Genomic DNA, 21,955 nt, shown 5'->3' with positions numbered 1-21,955 from the left:
CGAGCGAGCGAGTTGAATAGAGCAAGCAGTTTGTAGATAAGCAGCCAACTTTTGGTCTTTTCTTGCTTCTTCGTCATTTTTTTTATTTTCTGGGTGTTAGTCGCTTCAATTGTGTCACGCATGCACGCACGTTGGCTGGCTGGCTGGCTGGCTGGCTGGCGTTTTTCCGGTTGCCGGCTTTGCAATTTTTGTGTTTGCTGCTTGTTTTCTACTTATTTTGTTTTTTGCACTCACTCAAGAGAGCGCGCCGAGTATGAGAGAACAGCAGCAGCGACAGACTGGAAAATTTGCATGTTTAGTGTGTTTTGGACATGTTTGGGGAGTTGCAGGCACTAGTCGTAGTTGTAGTTGTAGTTGCTGGAAATTTGCATTTGTTAACATTCGCAGCCAAACAAAAATTTAATTATTTTCTAAAATAATGGCAGCATTGAATAAATTATTTATAACGCGAGCCGTGCTGAGCCAAGCTGTGACTAAATCTACAAGCAGAACCGAAGCATATCGCTGCTTGCGGCTCTAACATAAGTCACATGTTGACATGCAACAAACAGTGGCAACAATTGCTTGCGTCATGAGCATTTGGCAAGCACGTGTTATAGCATTTCCAGATGATTTACATATTGAGTGCGAATGGCATTTGTTTTGTAAGCTCAGGGCGAAAGTTATCGATTCTATGCGCACTCAAGTGCAAGTGGGCGGGGCACGTAAAAAGTTTTGAATATAAGTACTAGTGGTAGTTGTAATACTGCAGGCTATTGCCAAGTCACAAGCGGAAGATGCTAAACAAATTTTAAAGCAACAGCAATGGCCCGAAGGTCATGTCGTCATTTCCTTTAAGCAGCAGTAGCAACAGCAGTTAGTGGCAGCCACACGCAGCAAGCAGCTGCCACCGGATGCTTTTGGGGGAAACTCGTGCTACTGTTAAAAGTTCAATTTTGCGGCAGTCGCCAGTTATACGCTCAGTCACACACACACAGCCACACACATACACATGCGTTCATGCAGCCAATTGAAGCGTAAGAAACACCAGCAGCAGCAGCAGCAACAGCAGCAGCCAACATCAGTAGCAAACAGCAAAAGGAAATTTTGCGTTAAATTATTACTTTCCGTTTATGCAAAGCATTTGAGCTCACCCACTTTACTTGTTGTTGGCGTTATTGCTGTTATTGCTATCCACAAACATATTTATATGTAGCAGCAACAGCAGCAGCAGCAGCAGCAGCACAAGCTGTTGTGAGTTGCGGCATGCGGTTGGCTGCCTCGCTGCGAATTAGTATGTGCGACAAGCAAGGAAATTGCAATAGCATCTCATGATGCCACTAAATGCACTGCAAAAAAAGGGGCAACGTTAACAGCAACAACAACAACAGCAGCAGCAGCAACAGCAGCCTAGGCAACATTGAAAGAAGCAGTGGGTGCAGCAACGAAAGCAAAAAAAATTCATTTGCTGCATTTGCAAAAATTTTCATGCTGTCAACTGGGTGGGGTTTGGGGGTGGCTGGCGCATTTGAAAGAACTCACATGGGTTTGGTGTCTAAGGCATGACTTGGTGCCTGTGCCAAGAGCTAGTGTAATATATACACAAAGGCAAAAGGCGACGTTAGCAGCTGGCACTAACTGAAATGAAACGAAACGTAACGTGGAAATTGCTGGCGCCGCTGCTGCTGCCGCCAACTACAACAACAACTAGAATGACAACGACGACAGCAACAGCGACAGCGAAATGCATTTTAAAGTAGAAAAAGGCGCGCTTTTGTCATTTTAATTTTTGTGGATTTTTTCATTTTCTGCCACAGCAGCGACAACATGCCACAAACACAGCAACAAATATTGTGCAAGGTTAGGCGCGCACACAGCGATGTTTTTTTAATTGAAAATGTTGCAAAAGCAAAAGCACAGACTGGCAACACTTAATTGTGCAACTGCCACAAGGCACTTAAGTAACTGAGCTGCCAACTAAAAGTATGTGCCACACACACACACACACACTAATACACACTCTATGGCCATTTATCTTGCTCAAGGTAATAAAATGTCTATAATTAGTCATTTAATATACAGATTTCCGTTTTGCGTCAAGAGCGCACAAAGCAGCAAAAGCAAAATCAGAAAAAAAAAACTAAACTTTTGCTTGGGCAGCAGAAAGTTTTGCTTGAAAATCGCATAGCACACATATGTATATATGTATATATAGTTAGTGCTGCTGAGTAATTTAAGCAGCAGTGGCGTAGCAAATGATAAACTACTAAGCAGCAGACTATAAGTCCTGCTGCAGAGTTTCTGGCGAACCTAAATAAATGTGCAATTAAGAGCTGCTCACTTTGCCCGTTGGACCGCACAATTTGCTGCCAACTTTTGGCACACGGACACTCGCTACCTACAAGATACATGTGAAGTAATATAGACTATATTAAGTGTATATGTATATGTGTGTGCCTGTGTGTGTGTGTTTGTGCACTTTTAACGTAATATGGCTCGCCTGAGCTATGAGCATTTTTATAATAAATCTTGGACGCTTCCGTTTTTGGTTTGCAAACTTCCCGTTACGTCCAAGACAGCAGCAGTCAGCTGCTAGTGAGCGTTTGTCCGTCTCTGTGATTTGCACGCAACATATGGACTGCGCTTGGCCTCAAGACTTGGCAGCCAAGAACACACGCGCTTTGGGTGTTGCAGCAAAACTTGGCTCACAACTTGCTAAAGAAATAAATCGAGCAGGCAGTCGCTGCTTTTGCTGCTGCTGCTGCTGCTGCTGCTTTTGCTTTATTGCTGCATGCAATTGGCTGTCTGCCCAGCCAGCCTGCTACCCACTAGCATTTACTTATTGCGTATACGCCTTAGTGCTGCCTTAGGCAATTGCCTTTAAGCTTTGCTCGCTGCATGGAGAGTTGGTACACGTGTTTTTCTTTAGCATTTACATAATAAAGCATATTGCTGTTGTTATTATTGCTACTCACTTTATTTTATTTCTTTTTGTTCTCATTTTTTGTTTTTCTGCGCTCGCCTCTGACGCACGCATTCTTCATTGTTTATTGTGTTGTGCGTCTGACATTTTAACGAGCACTCGAATAAATTTTAATGTCTTTTAAATGATTTCCATTGTATTATATAAGCCCCCAAAGGCTTCATCGATATACTGCCACGTGCTTATGTTTATGTCTCTGTGTGTGTGTGTGTGTTGCCTTTAAAACCATAAAGCCAGCGGCTGGCAAGACAACTAATTAAAACGATCGTTAAGGCGCCTGTGCAACGACCCAAGGTGTTTCAATAAAAACTGACAGTTAAGCGCAGCGTGCAACGAGCCGCTTGACACCTTAAGGCTGTAATTAACTTTCACCCTTCTATGCATAAATATATAAGCACGTAAAGTTCAACTACTATTTAAATAGACTGTCGCTCGTGCAACTTATATGCGGCAGCTATTGTCTCACACTCAACGTGTTATTTGTTTATTTTTTTCTGCACTTTGACCTTTAAGCTGAACTTTTAGTTAGCTCTAACTCAGCGAAATCAAGTCACATTTTTGCTTATTTATAACATTTTACGTTGCCGCGAGGCATGCAATTAGCCTGATTGTAACTTTGTTTACTTTGAGCAAGATTTGACCAAGTTATGCAGCAAAATGTTAACATTTAAGCCAAAAATTGAGTGAACTCAAGTTTAAAAATGCTGTGGCTTAGCAAAATGACAGCTTGAATTATAGTTTTATGCCAGTTTTAGCTTAATTAAAATTTGGGCAATGTTAAGTTGCCGCAACATTGAAGAATCGCATCTAATTTGACTAAGTTATGTTTAAAAATCCAATGCTGCTGAGCTAATTTAGTTTTAATTACAAGCTGTAACTCTTATTATTGCTAACTTTCACTTCAATTTCATACGTTATACATTTTAAAATATATTTTATTTAATTCCTGCTAATTTGTGTGCTAGCAATTTTCTCAAAATTTTATTGTTTTGTACTTTTTGCTGCAATTTACTCAGAATACAACACAAACTGCCGCCAGCTGCTTGAAAATGAGTTGAAATGGTTTTTTGATGCTGCTGCACTAAAATAAAATTTTATTTCATATTAAAATATATCTGTTGCTTACTTTTGTATAAAGATTACAATTTGAACATATTAAATGCACAATTCACATTCTTTGCTATTATTGCCACTTATTTATAATTTGGCCATTTAAAATATTTTACTTTATAAAAAATTTGCATATTTCGCAGGCCAATTGTGTGTAATAAACAAAAGCATTTGAGCAATGCGGCTGCTTGGGCTTGGGCTCTGCTTGTCGCTTTCAATCAATCAAGTTTAAAGCTGGAATGTGCTTAGTTCATCAAATTTGTAATTCAAAATTTGCCAGACACTTTCGAAAAGTGCAAACATCAAATTTGTACATAATATTCAAAATACTTGTTGTCTTTGAACTGACCAGGCTGGCGGGCAGGCCTGGCGGGCAGGCCTGGCAGCTGACAGGCCTGATTGTCAATCAGGTTAGTGCAATGCGGCAAAATGATGTCCTTTGGCACATGGCTCGTGGCTATTTTGCAAACAAATTTAAAAGGCAACGACAAGACAAGCGCAGAAGAAGCGAAGAAAAAAATATATAAATTGTTGTAATGCAAATTTAATTAGGTTTTAAGTGCTACGGCGCAAAGGCAGCAGCGTTGACGAAGTTTCCTTATTGTAGTTGTTGTTGTTGTTGCTGTTGTTGTAGCTGCTTATGCTTTGTTGTTGTTGTTGTTTGCTCAGCAAATATTTACTTTGAAAGCGGCGCAAAATAATCAAAAAGGTTGCCGCCTCGCCTCGCCTGCCGCAAAAAACAAAAGGTAGTAATGAAATTTTTGCGCGAGCGGCGCGCTCTGTTTTAAAACAGTTTAAAGTTATTACAACGGGCTACGTGGCGCTGGCAAATCAATTTGGCTTAGAAAGTTTAAAGCGTTTTGCCATAAGTATTAAAAAGAGACGCAGCGAGTGTGAGGCCAGCAAAGATAAACAAGCAATGTTTGTCAAACGTGGCGTATACACAATATTAGCTACTAACTTTCAGCAGCAACAACAACAAAAAAAATAATAATAAAAGTCAAAGCTAATTTGCGTGTGACCCGCATCAAAAGTTTATACACATTGAAAACCAAATTCCATAGAGAGACAAAGAGAGCGAGAGAGTATATAAATATGTAAGCAGTGCCCTAGAGAGAAAGAAAGAGAGAGCGAGAACGCATTTGGTTTTATTGTCTGTCGAGCTAAACTTTTGTCAATGAAAGTTTTTAGCGCCCATGCAATATGCAAATATTTGCGCAACTTTATTAAAATTCATTTTTGTCATTCATGGCCAGCTGTATGCATGTGTGTGTGTGTGTGTCTGCATATGTGTGTGGCTGTGTGTGTGTTGATCTAAAAACTCTTGACAATAGTTTTTGGCAAGTTGCTACTTTCATGGCGGGCGCGCGCCAAACATGCAAAGAATTTTGTGCTAAGCGGCAATAATTGCAAATTCCAGTGCAACCACACACACTTGTGCGAAAACTTTGGCCATGTCTAACTGTCTACAAATCGTAGAGCTTTTGCCGAAAATCTTTGCCAACATGTTTGCTCAATAGACATTTTTGCAGCTAAAAACTTTGGCAAACGCATATAACTTCCCCCAGAAGTCTTTTATATATATAAATTCTTTTTTTTTATGACGCCCACTCTGCATGCGGTCATACACACATTGTTCGCTTGTCACACACACACGCACACACAGACAATGAAATTTATTATTTATGCCACATGCAAGTGGCTTTTTTTTCTATTTTTGCAATTAAAATGACACAGCTTTAATTGGCCGCATAACAAGCGTTTGGGCTGTGCACTGTATATGGCTATTATACGTATTTTTTTGCGTTTTTATAATTGCATTTAATATGTAAACGTAAAAATTAAGCAGCTAACGGCACGAGTTGTGGCTGTCAATGCGAATTATCGCAGCAGCACGCCCACACGCCCACGTCAAGCGTCAACTTGAGCAGCAGCAGCAGCAGCAGCAGTCAGCATAACGTATGCGACCCGTGCGCTGACTGCCAGCGGCCATAACTAACAGTTCACTGCACACACACACACACACGCAAAGCAACTGCTGCAGTCAGCGCAGCTGCAACTCAGCTGCAGTCAGGCCAGCAACTCAATGGGAACTTCAACTTGCAATTTGAACGTGACCAAAAAAGATTGCCATAGGTGTCAATTGTTTGTTGGTGTGCGCATTCGACAGACAGACACACAGACACACACATACTAACACATGCACTGCTAGCAGCATATGTGTGAATTTATCGGTTGACATGACAATGCGGCTGCGAAATGCTGCCTCGCATTGAACTGCACTTCAATATGCCACGAGCTACGAAACCTGCGGACTACCAACTAACGTAGCAACTCCTCCCCCACTCTCTTTTACTCTTCAGCTCTCTGTATCAGTCGCTGGCGCTGCCTGATTGCTAACTCTTTGCACTTCGATCCCATGTGTACGAAACTACCATTAGATAGCATTGCCAGTTCAGCGTAAGCTCGTGCCCTTGCCAAAGCAAATGCTGCCGTGCGAAATGTTAACCCCGAGTAGCGAGGGCTGCTAATAAAATATATAACTTACTTATAAATAGCTGCAAAATCAAAGGCATTTTCATATATATAAAACTAACTAAGCAATTAAATTAATTGACATGCCATCGATACTAACGCTATATCGGCTTAGCCTGCCCTCGCACATTCCTTGACTGCTGCCCAGTAAGTTAGTTGGCAGCTTTGGCTCTCTAATGTGACCTCAACGTAAAATAATTGCTGACCAAAGTGCACTCAAATGCAGACTCATGGCCACACGTGATGACCAATGCACTTCAGGTCAAAATGTGCCAGCACCAACGCCCGCCGCCACACAGCAAAGGACAGCAGCGTGTAGCCTTAAGGCTGGGATGAGTGCATTGTAAGGTAGCCGCAAGGTCTTGCCAGGCAGAGCTCTCCAGCTCGTTATTCTTACATTTTTCGGTCAGCTTAGTTGAAGACAAGTCGCTGTAATTGATGTAATTTTTGGCCCAGGTGCAAGACAGGCATCAAAGAACACACACACACACACACACACACCAACACACACTAACAGCTATAAATAGAGAGATTTGGCATGCCTGGTAACAAGATGAACATTTGCCTCTCTCTCGCACCATGGCCAGGTCAAATGTAATTGTAGCTTTGTGCCTGCTACATTTTTACTGCGAATATATGCTATAGTTCAAGCTTTAAGTTGTTTAACTATTGATTTATGTGTGGCGCAGGCTGTATAAATCAATAAATGTTGAACTTATTGTGCAATTTGTGACTTTGCCCCATGGCAAACTGTGCGAGCGCTGAACACTGAACTGAAGGTCAATAATAATATAAAAGCAATGAGCGTGTTTATTTTGGCATGTCAGCTATCTTAGCATTTTTATTTTTATGATTATTGTTGTTGCCGCAGCCAGTCTCTCTCTCTCTCTCTCTATATAAACAATAGGCTACTGCTACCCATACTATTAGCATTTGTGTATTGGCTTGGCGTGCTTGTGTTTATTTATTATGCCGCAATTGAATTTCAATTTGTTGATATTTGTTTAGCTGCCGAAAACAGCGCTTTGCCTAGTTGTGCACTAATTGAGCGTACAACAGCTGTATGTGTGTGTGTCTCTATATGTGTGTGTGTGTAGCAAGAACAAAGCGCTTAGAAAAAACTGCAAGACGTTGCTGCTAATTGCAGCTTATGCAAAATTTATAAACTGAAAATGCTCTTTGCTAATTACGTTGAGTGAGTAGGCAAGCTACAAAAAAAAAAGCAGCAGTAAAGCGTAGTAGTAAAAAAATGGGTTAACACTTGCCAATGGCAACGTTAGCGTTGCTTTTGTTGCTATACAAAAGCAGCAGCAACAGCAACAGCAGCAGCTGCTGCTGCTTAGCCGTCGGCCAACTAGCTCTATGCCATTATTGTTTCTACTATGAGCACCTTGCTTGCTATGCTGAAGCTCTTAAGCTACTGTCTGTGTGTGCTAGTGTGTGTTGTTTGTATGTGCTTCAATCTAAAGACGAAAATTGAACAAAGGACTTTGTTTGTTTTCAACTAAATTAGTGCAAATAGTGCGCCTCACACACTTAAGAGGCGCGTCGTATGCTCCAAAGCTGCCGCAGCGTTGCCACCTTGTGCCACTTGGCTGTAAAAACAACAGCAGCGACAACAACAGTAGCTTGGCATTCAGTTTTATATGTACGTAAACACATAAACACAACTGTAGTGTGTGTGTGCGTGTGTCTGGCGCATTGTTAGCTCGCGATTTGGACGCTCAAAAGTATGCTATCCAAGTCATTACCTTTCATCTCAATTATACACACACACAGACACACACACGCAGATAAGCAGCAGCAAGCACACATCTGCATTTATATATATTTTACAGCAACAGCCAAAACAATGCAACAACAACAACAAGGACGTAGCGCCTCGTTTATGGCACACGTGACCTGCTTTGACGTTGTCCCAGGGTCGCCCAGCAGTGCCAGCCATATATATTCGCACACTATTTTCACAAGTGTCTACAGTTAAGCACACACACGCACACACAAACACAGACATAGACACGGGCACATCAAGTTTTGTTGCGCCCAGTTAAAATTACCATGCTCAGGGAAACGTTATACGTTGTCCTTGCCAGCTTTTGCGGCCAGAGTGTGAAACGAGCAGCGAAACTTTGCCGCGCCAAACAAAAGAACGCAGCAGCGGCAACGACGACGACGACGACGGCGGCGGCAGCATGAAAGTGGCACAGTAAGAAAGCAGGCAGCGAAGCAAAGCCAAAGCTAAGAAGCTGCCTGCCGTGGCCAAAGCATTGGATTTCATTATGCGCATTTTCTACAAAGCTTTTTTTTCTCTACTGCTAACGCAGCGTTGCATACTTTTAGGCGTTGCCTGCTGCTGCTGTTGCTGTGTTTTGAGTTTGCTTTTGCGCAGACACTGAAATGCAATTTGCATAAGTTTCACAGCATCTTTGCGTATATATAAGACGACTTATATAAATATAAATACTATGTGCATAACCCAAGTGCGCACACACACACATACTTATGCACATACCAACGCGTTTGCCTGTCAGTGTGTTAAGTATGTGTTGCTGAGCTGTTGGCTGCTGCTGCTGCTGCTGCCGCGGAAACGCGTACAAATGAAATTTGTATCGGCTTTTTACGCAAAATGCAAAACAACTGTTATAAAAAACGTAATGTGCGTGTGTGTGTGTGTGAGCAGCTTAATAAAATGAGTTAGCTTAACAGCAAACAAGCTACGCTTGCTCTGAAATTAAAAATATAAAATTATATGTTGCTCAAAATTGAAATTGACATAGGCCAAAAGGCTTATTTACACCAGCTACAAGTCACTTTTATTTTTGCTCTGTTGTCTACTTACGAATTGTTTTAGAGCTTAGCTGGCAGCTTAGTAGCTCTGAAGCTATTAGATTCCATATATTGAGCTAAGTTGAATTGAATTGGAAAGATGACGAGACTTGTTTCTTATTTATTTGCTGCAAACGTAACACAGACAACAGCATTAGATACGTTTAAGTAGCTACATAGCTTACCATTAAGTATACGCCCCATATGAGTAAAGCATGATTTATTCTAGTCAAGTATACCTGTAATTTGATACAGTCTCTCTTAATCTTTGCGCTACTCTTTATTCATTACATTAATCTATACTAGTTACTATACAGTCTTTTACTATTGTAGCATTAAGCACATAATAAATTAATTAATTAATTTAATGTAAAATGCTACGACACGTGCCAAAGCCACAGCTGGCATAAAAATCTTGCTGCAATAATTGTCTGCAATAACAAAATCAAATTATCGTTTGCTATGCTTCAACTTCTGCGTCTGTTTGTAAAAAAAAAACTTATTGTTTACTTTAAAAATTTTATTGCATGTTGTGCAAATAAATAAAGTGTATTTTTCTTTGTTAAGCTACAGACTAAAAACTGAGTGCGTGTGCAAAAAATGTTTAATTAAAATATCATTAAAGTTGCATTTAATGTCATGCTTATTTTATTTGTACCTTAATTATTTAAAATAGTTTTAAACAGCTTGCATATGATTTTGTGTTCGTATGCAACAATTTTAAGCAGCATTTAAATATTGCAACCTGCAACGTACACAAAGAGCCGCTGAGCTGCTCTAAGCGCATCATAAAGGTTTTTGCTAGCGAATTTTCAACACTGCATAACTTTTTGGCAAATAAATCAAATAAGTTTTAATGTGCATAACAATTATAGTGCGCAGCATTATTTATTAAAACTTTTATGTTGATTTGCCAATTAAAATGCAAATTAATTTATGCTAATAACATTTACGCTGCATGCGGCTGCAAATCGAATAGAAATTGATTGTTGATGCAGGCTTAAAAGCGGCTTGGCAACACGCCTGTGAATTTGGCATAAAATCCCAGCTAAGATACACACACACATAGAGAGAGAGTGAAAGACTGACAGCTGCTGTGCGGTCTGAGTAGCAACAACTCATGTGGCACGCCTCGTGGGCAAATCAGTCATTACACACTTACGCTTGCGCGAGCTCTGAGCTCAGAGCGGCTGCGGCTCAAGTCGATGGGGGCACATAACACAAATTATGTCAATTTGCTGCCACTGCCACAGCCGCTGCCATCGCTTGTCTCCTTGATGAAGCAGGCAAACTGCGTCCGTCCGTCCGTCAGTTCGTTCGTTCATCTGCCTGTCTATGCGCTGGTTTGGTCTGTTGGTCTCACTTGGAGAGTTTGACAACTTACATGGGAATTACAAACGCACGCAAATTGCGACAATGTTTTGCTCAAATCTATATATATATACACCATATAGTATATACATATCGTACGTCTACGCCTGTGCGTCATTTAGACATGTGCACAAGAATTTTTGTAGTGTGCCATAAATTATACGACTGGGAATTGCTTTTCTATAAAACGTGCGCATATTAAATAAATGTCAAAAAATTTTCGCAACGGCATGCGCCGCACACACACACACACACACAAATATACACTGAGCGCAGAAATTATGCGTAAGGAATTTCGTTTGTAGCATGGGGCGTATGGGGGTTTTTTATTTTCAAAATTAAATTACGCGTAACATGATTGCGGCGCTACATTTTGTATATTAATGAGCTTTTGACTGCAAGATGGATGTGTGTGATTGTGATTGCTTGCATGTGTGTGTGTGTGTGTGTATTTATAACGGCATTTAAGCTTTTGCTGTACTATATTTAGACTAGTCCATTGATTGCTGTGTGCATGGCAATCAATTTGCAACTGCAATAAACAAATCGATAGGCTCACTCGCTCGCTCTCGCTCTAATGTCTCTATGCTTACTTAATTGCTTTTAAGCAATTAGTAGCTAGCATTTGGCTTTGCTTTTGCGCTCGGCTTACAGTTTGTCTTAGCTATCAATTGGCAGTTTAAATGCAAAAGTTGTGGTCGCTATTAAAATCGCTGCTGAAAGCTGAAACTCAACTTAACACTGGGTCTGGAACCCCACCCCAGCCCCATTATATCATTGCGTTTGTCTCGACGTCAGCGCAGTTGTCGTTGTCCTTGTCGTCAATTTAGCATTAATATTCCCACTCACGTACTTGGGTTGTGATTATGCGACTACGACTATGACGACTACAGCTGTGTGTGTGGTGTGGGTTTGGGGCTGTAGCTGTAGCTGTAGCTGGACTGGGGGCTGAACCTTTCGTGTGCGGTTTTTGGTTTTTGTGACTTGCTTTGCGTGTTGGCGGCGTGACAGTTAAAAGGCAGCGTTTTGTTGACATTTGTTGCTGTTGTTGCTGCGAGCTTCAAGTAATTGCAGCAACAACAACACAAAATACAATTTAATATTGTGTTAATGACGCTGTCAATAGTGGCGCTGCCACAGTTGACACTTGTAGCACAATTTGCATATAGCAACTTTTTTATTAACTGCACGTTCTGCTCTCTCTCTCTTTTTTTGCAGTCTCTACTGTCGCCGTGGAGGCTGTGCTAGGACGCACTGCCTCGCTGCCCTGCGACATTGAACCGGAAGCTAAGGACGATCGTGTGTACATGGTGCTTTGGTTTCGTGAGAGCGCCGGCAAGCCGCTGTACAGGTAAGTTTACTAACTCGAGTGTTAATTAAGCGGCGCTCTGTGGCGCTTAGTGGGTCAGTTGGGGGCTAAAGGGGCGTTGATTTATGCTGCATGTTGAGTAATGGCGTCAGTTCATAATTTTCAAATAATTTATTATTTTAATAACATCATCAATATCAACTCAAGGCACTCGCTCTCGCTTGCACACATGCTGCAAAGAAAAAACAAAACAAAAGGCAGGGCAAGGCAGGGCCAAAGCTAGCGACAGGCAGCGCTCATATATTAGCCGCAGGCAAAAAGGACATCATGGACAGGCGGACAGGAGGACAGGCAGGCAGGCAGTCGGCAAAGTAATGGCAGTCCAAAGTGAAAACTGTTTTGCTGGCAACTTTGATTATTTTGTGGGACCCAAAAGCAGCGCAGGAGTGCTGTGTGTCCTTTTGCTGCTGCTGCTGCTGCTCCTGTTATTTATAGAGCAATGAAGCATTGGCGTGTGTGTGTGAGTGTGTGGCGGCGTGTGTTTAGGTTTAATATGTTGCACATTATAAGCAGACATCGATATCGATATCCTTTAGCCTTGTCAATTTCGCTTACATGCTGCCCGGCTTGCGTCCTGCCTCGCCGTGTGTGTTTACAGGACTTTTGGACAAACGACACTGACATGAACGCACGTGTATCAAGGACAAGCGCGCGCGTTGTTCACAAAAGCTTATGTTGTTGTTGTTGCTGTTGTTGTTGTTGCTACTTTCGTGCACTCAATTGGAAGCAATAAATTTCAGTGGTGCAGAGACAAATGCCAAGAAATCTGGCAAAAATATATTTGCCAAACAAAAAACTAGAGAAATGTGGAAAACAATAATGTTGCCGAAAAATAAAAGCAAAACATACACTGAACACTGAACAATGGAGAATAGCAGCCAAAAATTTCCGACTTTATAACCAAAAATATCCGAAAGTGATTCGAATTCGATTTCCTTCTGGCAGAGCAAACAAAGCAAAAATAAATAAACGACAGTTAAACACAAGCAACAGTAACAGTAACAACCAAGCTGACGACGGTGTCATATGAGGCAAAAGGAGTTGCTGGATTGTGGCATAAAATTGCCAACGCTGCGTGAAATCGAAGGCAGCGCTCAGTTCTCGGGTTCGCTCTCTTTCTTTTTTTTTTTTTAAGAAATGTCAGCCAATAGCTAAGACCAGCAGGCAAACACACACGCAGCAGTCAGCAGCAAACAACACAAAGTGTAGAAGATACTGAAATTGAAAGCCGTATGCCGAGCCCCTGTGGCCTGTGCCTTGATATTAAGGTGTCCTCAGTATGTCCTGTGTGTGTGTTTGCTTACTTGCAATGTGAGCGTTTCAAAGCATGTCACAGCTTGAGCTTTAGCTTGTGTCCTTGTCTAGCAAACACGCTCCGATCCGCACCGCTCTGTTTTTGACAGCTTCACACCCAGCAACAAGCATAAAAAATATTAAAAATTATAATGTTAAAATTTGCTTTGTTGTCTTGACTGTGCTGAGCTGGATTTTTATTTTCATCTTTTTCTTTATTTTCTTATTTTTGTAGGGTTAACAAAGTTTCCTGCTTTTCGGACAACAACGAGTCCCTTTTTATGTTTCCAGCAGCAGCAGCAGCAGCTTGCTGGGATTTGTTTTTCTCTCTCAGGCGACCCTTTGAAATGCGATTTTCTATAGGATTTTGTTGTATTTAAGTGTAACGGCTTGTAGTATGTATGCGATTATGGCGCTGCTCAATGCCAGCCAAAGGCCAAGCCAAGTGGCAACTTTTGAAAAATTTACATTTGACATTGGGGGTCCTTAAAGCCAATCCACCTGTAAGCAGCTTGTATGCTATTTAACTATCGCTGCTGCTCTGTTGCTGCTGCTGCTGCTGCTGCTGCCAATGAGACCCAACTGTCACGTTTAATATTGCAAGTCATCAATAGTAATGGCAACCAGCTGTAAGGCAACATGATAAACAAGTTCAGGTTGAGCAGGCTCAACTACAAAATACGCTGTACGCATTTGATTTCGAATTGATTTTGATTCAAGTATATATAAAGCTATAGGCTAAATAAATAAATATTATGCTCAACAAAGCTGCTAATTAAGCAAATGCTAATTACGCAAGCACCTCAAGTAATAATGTCTTATAAGAGATTTTTAATAACAATAAATCTTTACTTCTCAGTTGATATTAAAATTCAATTTATTTTGAATTGATTTTGATTGCAAGCGCTTTGACTTTAACTTGATGAAGCAGTTATTGAATATCAAGATTGAAAAGCATAAATATGGTCAACAAATCTGCTAATTACGAAAATGATAATGAGATTTAGGACCTCAAGGAATTTAGCAACAAATCTTTACTTGTTAGTTTATACTTATTTTAAATACAAATTAATGAACGTAATCTTGTATACTTTGTATGAATTCAGCTATTGCATATTTTTATTATCTGGCAGCTGCATCATCACATCCTTTGCTAATACTTTATGCATGCTAGGGTAGCCCAAAGGCCAAAGCCAATGACATCGACAGCCTCATACTCTTATCTCTCTCCCTGCCTCTCTCTCGTGTGTCTGTAAAACAAAAAATAGAATTAAACTGAAAGAAAAGCGTACGAGGCGAGCATCAAATATGGCCGCAATCAAGGTTAATTGATTTTTAAAGCCCAACGGGGCTGCTGCTGCCGCTGCCCACTCTCTCTGGCAAACTGTCAGTCTGACTGCACGTCGAAGTTGCTTGCATGCCATGGGCAGGGGTATAGTGCATGCCATTAAAAGGGGGCAAGGACTTAAATAATGAAATTTGCTGCACTGCAAAATGTTGGTAACGACGACGACGCTGCTGCTGCCGCTGCGTGCTGGCAGGCAGGCGCTGTTATGGCTGTCAAATGAGAGCGCCAGTGCAATAATCCATGTTGCGGCTTCGGTGGCCCACGCTAACTGCCATAATCGTCAGCGAGCGCGTTGGCGTGGCATGCAACGGCACGGTGTTGCCCATAAATATAGAGTTGACTTGCCGCACGCGTGTCTGTGTGTGTGGGTGTGTGTGTGCGTCTGTGTGTGTGGGTGGCAATCGAAAGTGCATTCACTTGCCAAAGTCTCTCTCTCTGTATGAGTGAGTATATGTTCACTTGGCGCGCTACTTGAGAATCCGTTGGCCACAAAAGTAATAAACCACGAAATGGTATTCAAAATGGCTGGCAATAAAATCCAATGGCTGGCTGGCAGCCTGTGGGGCTGAACTGTGGGTGCAAAAGTCGAGCCAATAGCAATTAACTCGAGTGCATTTTCGGTGATTTTACGAGCGGCAGCCAAATGGCAATTTTCAACAGCGAACTGCCTCGCACTTTGTGCAAAATTCCAGTTAGATGCTTTATATATAAAACTGTAATTAAGTCATTGCATGTGTGTGTGTGAAGAACGGAAATGCAAGCAGTGCATGCAAATCGATTTTCAGCCACTAAACTTTGGTCTAGATTACTGCATCCGTTCGCTCTATGGCTGGCAGCCACACTAATGGGCGCGTGGTCTGGGTTTGGGTCTGTGGTCTCATCAAAAGTTGCTGGCGTTTCAATCTTTAAGGGGCCAATTTGTAGAAAAACAAAAACACAAACAAAACAATCAGCAAAATGTGTATAGGCAAAGACACATCAAAGTTGAAACTTTTATTTTGAATTTATTGCCAAATTTATGAGGCGTCACTGCATAAATTTGCAACTTGGCAGAAAGGGAGCGTTTCTCATATATTCATATGCTACAAATTATATAGTAAAAGAAAAAGAAAACAACACTAGCGGCAACAAATGTCAACATATAGGGGTGCTGCTAGGACCACGCAATAGGGTGTTGAGTGGGAGACTGTGGGGCAAAAACTGTTGTTGGTAATAACAAAAGAAAATTTACAGATATTACACAGCATGGCTCCATAATAATACCAATACACAGGCCATCAGACAAACACACACACACGCACACACACACGCACACACACACATATGCAAATTGTTTTACTGTCCCTTTGTTTTGTTTGCTTTGTGTGTGTGGCTGTGTGTGTGTGCGTAGGGGCGTGAACAGCTCTTTTTTTTTGTTTTTGCTGTTGGATATTTTGTTTTTATTGTATTCATATTTCTCGCCCGCTTTTTGTTGGCTGTTTGTTTTTGCATGCTAGCGAACCAATTTAAAATTTGTTGCGAGTTTTCGTTGCATACTTTGCTGGTTTCATTTACAGTTTTATATATATTTTTTTTGCGACTGTTATCTGCTGCCATATGCTTCTTTACTGTTACCTTTTGCATAATTTGATGCGGGACAGGCAGAGGTATAAGAGTAATATCAAGCCATTTTCACCCGCCTAATATGCCAAACAACACACACTCACACATGCACACATACCCTCATAGTTTACCTTTGCCCACTTTCGTTGCTGTGCTGCATAATTGAAGTCAACATTCACTTTTTTTCTACATGTGTGTGTGTGTGTGTGCTGCTTCCATCTCTTTTTTTGCTGATAGTACCGACATGTGCTTAAACTGTCAAAAAATACCGTCATCTACAGCACAGTGCCTGGACACGCTCTGACACATATTGTCATAAAATTATTCAATGGTTATTGCCAGCGTCACACACACACACACAGACACAGCATAAGCTGCAGGGCGTGCGAGCGAGCGCGAGGCAGACAGCAAAGTTAAGAGTTTTGTCCTTTATGCTGCTGCTGTTGTTGTTGTTGCTGTTGCTGCCTTTTGCTGTTTGTTACTTTTAGGTTCGCTGTGGGTCCCTACGCTTTGCCCTTGCGCAATTTTCCTTTTTTGTATACAACTTTGTAAGCGTTTCAATTTAAAGCAGCTCAAATGCTACGATTGTGCAAAATATATTTAGTATTTAAAGAAGCGTAACAGCTGCTGCTCGACTATGATATACGCTTTGCTACAATTGCTGTGTAACATTAAATGCAACGATTATAGCTGCCTGTTGTTTAACTAGGCGTTTAATTGATATATAAAAAATGCAAAAATCTGTAAACTTCACAGACTTGGGCGCACACTTTTATATTAATAACTCAGCATTAAGACTTAGAGATTGTAGCTAGCACAATAAGTAGCATAATTAAATGCTTAAAATATTATGCAGCAATATTTGCTTTACCAATTTATTAAATGTAGCGTCTATAACAATCATTAATTAATTAAAATGTATAGCATAGCAGCCAATTAATTAACAGAAACAGATTATGATTTGAAGGTCAGCGCGATTATGAGTAGGCAAACAAAAAAAATACCTAAAAAAGCTAATTACCAACAAAAATACTGCAGCTGACCGAAGGTCGCGCACTCGCTCTCTCGCTCTCTCTCTCTTTGCTTCGCATGTGTCTGCTTATTTCTTGAGCTCGTTTTGTTTAAATAACGCAGCTCATTCATTCAAGGCGAAGATAAAGTGCTACCAATTAACGCAAAATAAATAAAACTCAACTAATTGTTGGCAGAAACAACAGAAAAAAAAATCAAGAGAAAGAGCGAAAAAATACTTAAAGAAACGAGCGTCGAGCAGACAAAAGAATTGAATGAGCTTGGTGGGCTACCCTAGGCAAACTCTTCAAAGCGTGCATTGTGTTGTCTCGCAAACACTTGGCGACCCCACCCCACTCAACACTTACCACCCACTGGGAGCGACGACAGACGACAGTTAACGTTGCCTGCAACTGCCACAATGTTGTCTGCTGCCCATTTCTATTTGGTTACTTGCAAGCGCCAGCTACAGCTACAAAATCTTCCTTTGCAATTTCTTTTACTTTTTTTTACGTTCACTTTAGACTTTTTCGCTTTACGTGCGTTTCTTTTCTCTGCTGCTGCTGCCATTTGCCTTTGCTCATTGTGCAAACTTGGCATTATTGTTTCCTAAGCCAAAGCAGCGCACGTCAACAGCCTGACCAGGCCAGGATATGCTCAGGCCAAAGGATATGCGCACCTACGACGACGCCGCGGCGCGTTGTCGTCTTTTGTTGACTATTGTGTTTGCTTATACGCAAAATTAAAAGCTGTTTGCCGCTGCTGCAGCTTTATATTTTATATATACACTGCTTTGCTTTCTTTTTTCGTTGTCGCTGTCGCTGTTTTGTGTTTTCTTTTTTTGGCAAGTGCGTAAATCGCTGAGCTGCGTGCCCTTTTCTGTTTGCTAGACGCGCACACATACATACATATATATTTAATTAGGCTAATTAGGAAACGTGCCTTGGGCCAGAAGGCTTAGGCATAAGCCTGGCTTAAAGTGGGCGTAATTTATGCGACTGCATTTGCACAATAATACAAAATGTATATATGTTTATACTGAAGTTGGCTTTGGTCAACTCTTGGGGCGGGACGAGCGGCGTGGCGCGGCGCTGCGTCTTGTGATAAGCATAAGAAATATGAGCACCGGATATAAATTGTGTCAGCGGCAAAATGATAAAAAACCACTTAAAGGCGCAAACAATACTGTTGGCCTGGCACAAGGCGCAAGCCACAAGGACAACACAGGATAGTAGAACAGGCACAATGACAAACCGCTCGACTAACCGCAAGAGAGCGAGAGAGCGCGCGCACACAGGAAACAAACAAAAGGACACAGACATGCATAAAACTTGTGCGCTCTGTCTTTTGGTTTTGCTTTTGCTGCTGTGGTCTGTGTCTCTTTGCTTTTTGCCAAGTCATTTGCGGCACTCGTCGTCGGCGCTCAGCAACTTTGTTGTGAGTTTTTTGAAGGGTTCTGTGGGGGTCTTTGGACATTAAGAAATACAATAAAAGCGCCAAAGATAGCACGTCAGGCTTTTTAATGCGCTAGAATTGCAAACGTTCGTCGGCTCGAGCTGCGAAAATAATGCGAAACGGAAGAAATTAGTTGCGTGCAAATTTATGCTTGCTACAATTTCGTTTTTTTTTCGCTACCATTTTTTTTTTTTATATACTTTGACCAAACAGGAAAAGGGTCATTTTGTAGACGCGTGAAATTGCTTGACCCTTACCCTTACCGCAGCTACTTTAACAGAAAAAAAAAATAAACTCACATTTTACAACAAAATTTTGCTGCGTACTTTTTGTTGTTGTAGTTGTTGCTTTTGTTTACGAGCGCTGCTGCGGCAGCCACAAAAATTGTTGAATTGAAAAATGTGCTGAAATTAGGATGCTACAATTTTTTATGCGACACACTGAGCCTTACTTTAGTTAAGAAGCAGCAGCAGCAGCAGCAGCAGCAAGCGACGCCAGCAATGGCAGACATTAAAATTTACGAGCGCGAGTCGTCTGCAGCGCCTCAGGCGGCATTTGTGGTGGCAACTTATCGGCCAGATATATATATATAACGTAGACAGTTTGCTTAACAAATATTCTATACACTTGACAATTTAAAGAATTTGATTAAAGCGTGCAGTTTAAAGTGTTAGCAGTCTAAGCATAAAAACAATATTTGAGTGCAAGCAATAAAAGAATTGGCATGTTATAAACTTTATATTTTATTTTGAAGCTATTGCAGTTGGCAGTGCTCTACTTTATATAGTTGTTTACCATGTTCTAAGCTCTTTTAACTAAATTAAGTTGTGCTACACTTTGCAATTTAAGTTTATATTGCAGTTGGCTTTCATTTTACTATCCTCAAGTGTATAACTTAGTCAAGCACATTCAATTACATTTTGTTGTTGTTGTTGTTGGCTGTCCTGTTTTACATTAATATTTGTACTTACATTTGCAGCTTTGATGTGCGCGGCAGGCCATTCGAGAAGGCGCTCTATTGGTCAGATACAAACTCATTTGGGCCACGTGCGTATTTTGTTACCGCACAGCAGCCGGCGAAGCTATCTGTGGACAATATACAACTGGATGATGAGGGTGTAAGTAACAAGCCTGTTATTTGTATATGCCAATTTACTTAGCGCGCTTTCTTGCCCGTTTCTCTGCGTTATCAACAGGTTTACCGCTGTCGCGTGGACTTTCAGAACTCGCCAACGCGCAATCATAGAATTAATTTAACGGTTATTGGTGAGTAGCAGCAGCAGCAGCAGCTCTAATGCAATGCAGTGACATGAAAAGTTCAACACATTTCTTACAGTTCCTCCGCATCAAATACTCGTATACGATGCTTCGGGCCGTGATGTTGCTGGCGCTGTGGGTCCATTGCTCGAGGGCGATAATATTGTGTTGACATGTGAAGTGCGTGGCGGTAAGTAAATCATGATAAACGACACAGACGTCTCTCACACACACACGCAGCTACTTAAATGTAGCACTCAGACAAAAGGCTATCAAAGCAAGGACAACAGTCGCCGCAGCAGCGGTGGTGGTGCGACTGGGGCAATGCCACACGCAAGCCGCAAGTCTATTTAAAGAATTAAAGATGTTGCGACCCAGATAGGCGTGCACATGCTGTCTATGGCCCCAACACGTTAGTCAGTGGCATGAGCAACGAGGCCTAAGTCATCGTAAATAATAAAAATAAATGTATGTCAGTGTCTGCGGCCAGGACACACAGTCCAACCAGTTGTTGCCGTGCCAAAAGACAGCCGGACACGACTCGACTCGACTCGACTGCGGCTGCTGTGGCTGTCATTGCCACTTTACTTTGAAAAATGCAACAATTTTTAACGTCTGGCTTTTGTCGCATGCTCTGCTCGTACCTATGACCTGTAGGCATATGCGGCATCGTAAATCTTTAAAAACTTGCCACCCACCGTAGCACAGAGCAGACCAGACCAGCCCGCTCCAATATACCGCAAGGCAACCGCAACGCGACAGCAAAACTTCTGCTCACACTCGCTCAGTCGTTGGTTTTTGTTTTTTTTTGGCTTGGGCAAGTGTGAAAAATTTGTACAAGTTGCTCGCTTCGCTGCGTTTTTCTGTAGGGCGCTCATGCCCTAGACGCGGCACGAACATTATAAATCATTAACTTACTGACAAACAATTTATATTTGCTGTTGTTTTATTTTTGGTGGCGCGAGCGCAAAAGCAAAACTTTTAACTTGATGTTAAGTAAATTTTAAGCAATAATTATAGTTTATGGCTGGCAAGCCAAAAGTTGTGCTACAGCTACAGCATATAGCGCATACGACGTGTGTGCTTTAATGGCAGACAAGCAAAAATAATTATAGTAAAAGTAAGCACGGCTTGACTGCTGATTGCGCATACGCCTCGACACTTTAAAATTCAATGCAGCTTAGCAGCAAATGCTTTACTGCGCTTTGTAGCCACTCAGCATAGTTAACTGTACACAAAGCGCTGCAACATGCAGCGGCAGCAGCAGCAGCAGCAGCAAATGTCAGACTGGCAACTCGCTTTGCTTTGCTTACGTGCCGCACACAAAGGCGCTGCTTTGGTTACCTTTTGGCAACTGCTGTGCAGCGCTGCGGTTTGTTTTCGTTTTTGGCAATGCGTCACGTACTCAACGCCCCAGCCAAGCAGCCAGGCAGGCAACCAGCCAGCTGCTTTGATTAGCCGCAGCAGTATGTAAAATCTTTGCCTCTTACACAGCTGACAGCGGGCGGCAGCATTTGCTATTTTGACACCTGCTGCTTGACACTTTTCGTAGCAGGTGACTGCGTCTCGGCTTAGCTTCCTCTCCATGTGTGATTTGTATGTAGCATGCGCTGACGTCAGAATGGCAGGCATACATATTTCATGTTGCCACATGCAGCTGCCAACAGTTGCCGGCGCCCTGCCGTGCGCTTAGCCAAATTAACTACTATTAAGGCCTGCACATGCGGTTTGCGGCTCTAAACGCATGCAAAGCCTTGAGCCAAAGCTATTTTTAGGACGCGCACTAATCATAGCCCGCACAATAAACGCTAGAATG

The 21,955-nt window shown here is 41.7% G+C and overlaps 1 protein-coding gene across 1 annotated transcript in view; it reads left to right on the top strand.

Annotated features, from left to right (window-relative positions):
- Window positions 1–21,955, top strand: part of LOC108603787 — a 57,821-nt gene that overhangs the window by 19,239 nt on the left and 16,627 nt on the right. Inside the window, exons 2-5 of the mRNA XM_017992883.1 lie at window positions 12,023–12,155; window positions 19,862–20,000; window positions 20,079–20,148; window positions 20,219–20,329. Coding sequence (XP_017848372.1) covers window positions 12,023–12,155; window positions 19,862–20,000; window positions 20,079–20,148; window positions 20,219–20,329 — 453 coding nt within the window. The remainder of the gene's footprint in view (window positions 1–12,022; window positions 12,156–19,861; window positions 20,001–20,078; window positions 20,149–20,218; window positions 20,330–21,955) is intronic.

Source organism: Drosophila busckii, chromosome 3R (assembly GCF_011750605.1).
Source record: "Drosophila busckii strain San Diego stock center, stock number 13000-0081.31 chromosome 3R, ASM1175060v1, whole genome shotgun sequence".
In the NCBI taxonomy this organism is placed as follows: Eukaryota; Metazoa; Arthropoda; class Insecta; order Diptera; family Drosophilidae; genus Drosophila; species Drosophila busckii.
Note: the sequence above shows the minus strand (reverse complement) of the source record. Positions and strands in the feature narration are given on the sequence as shown.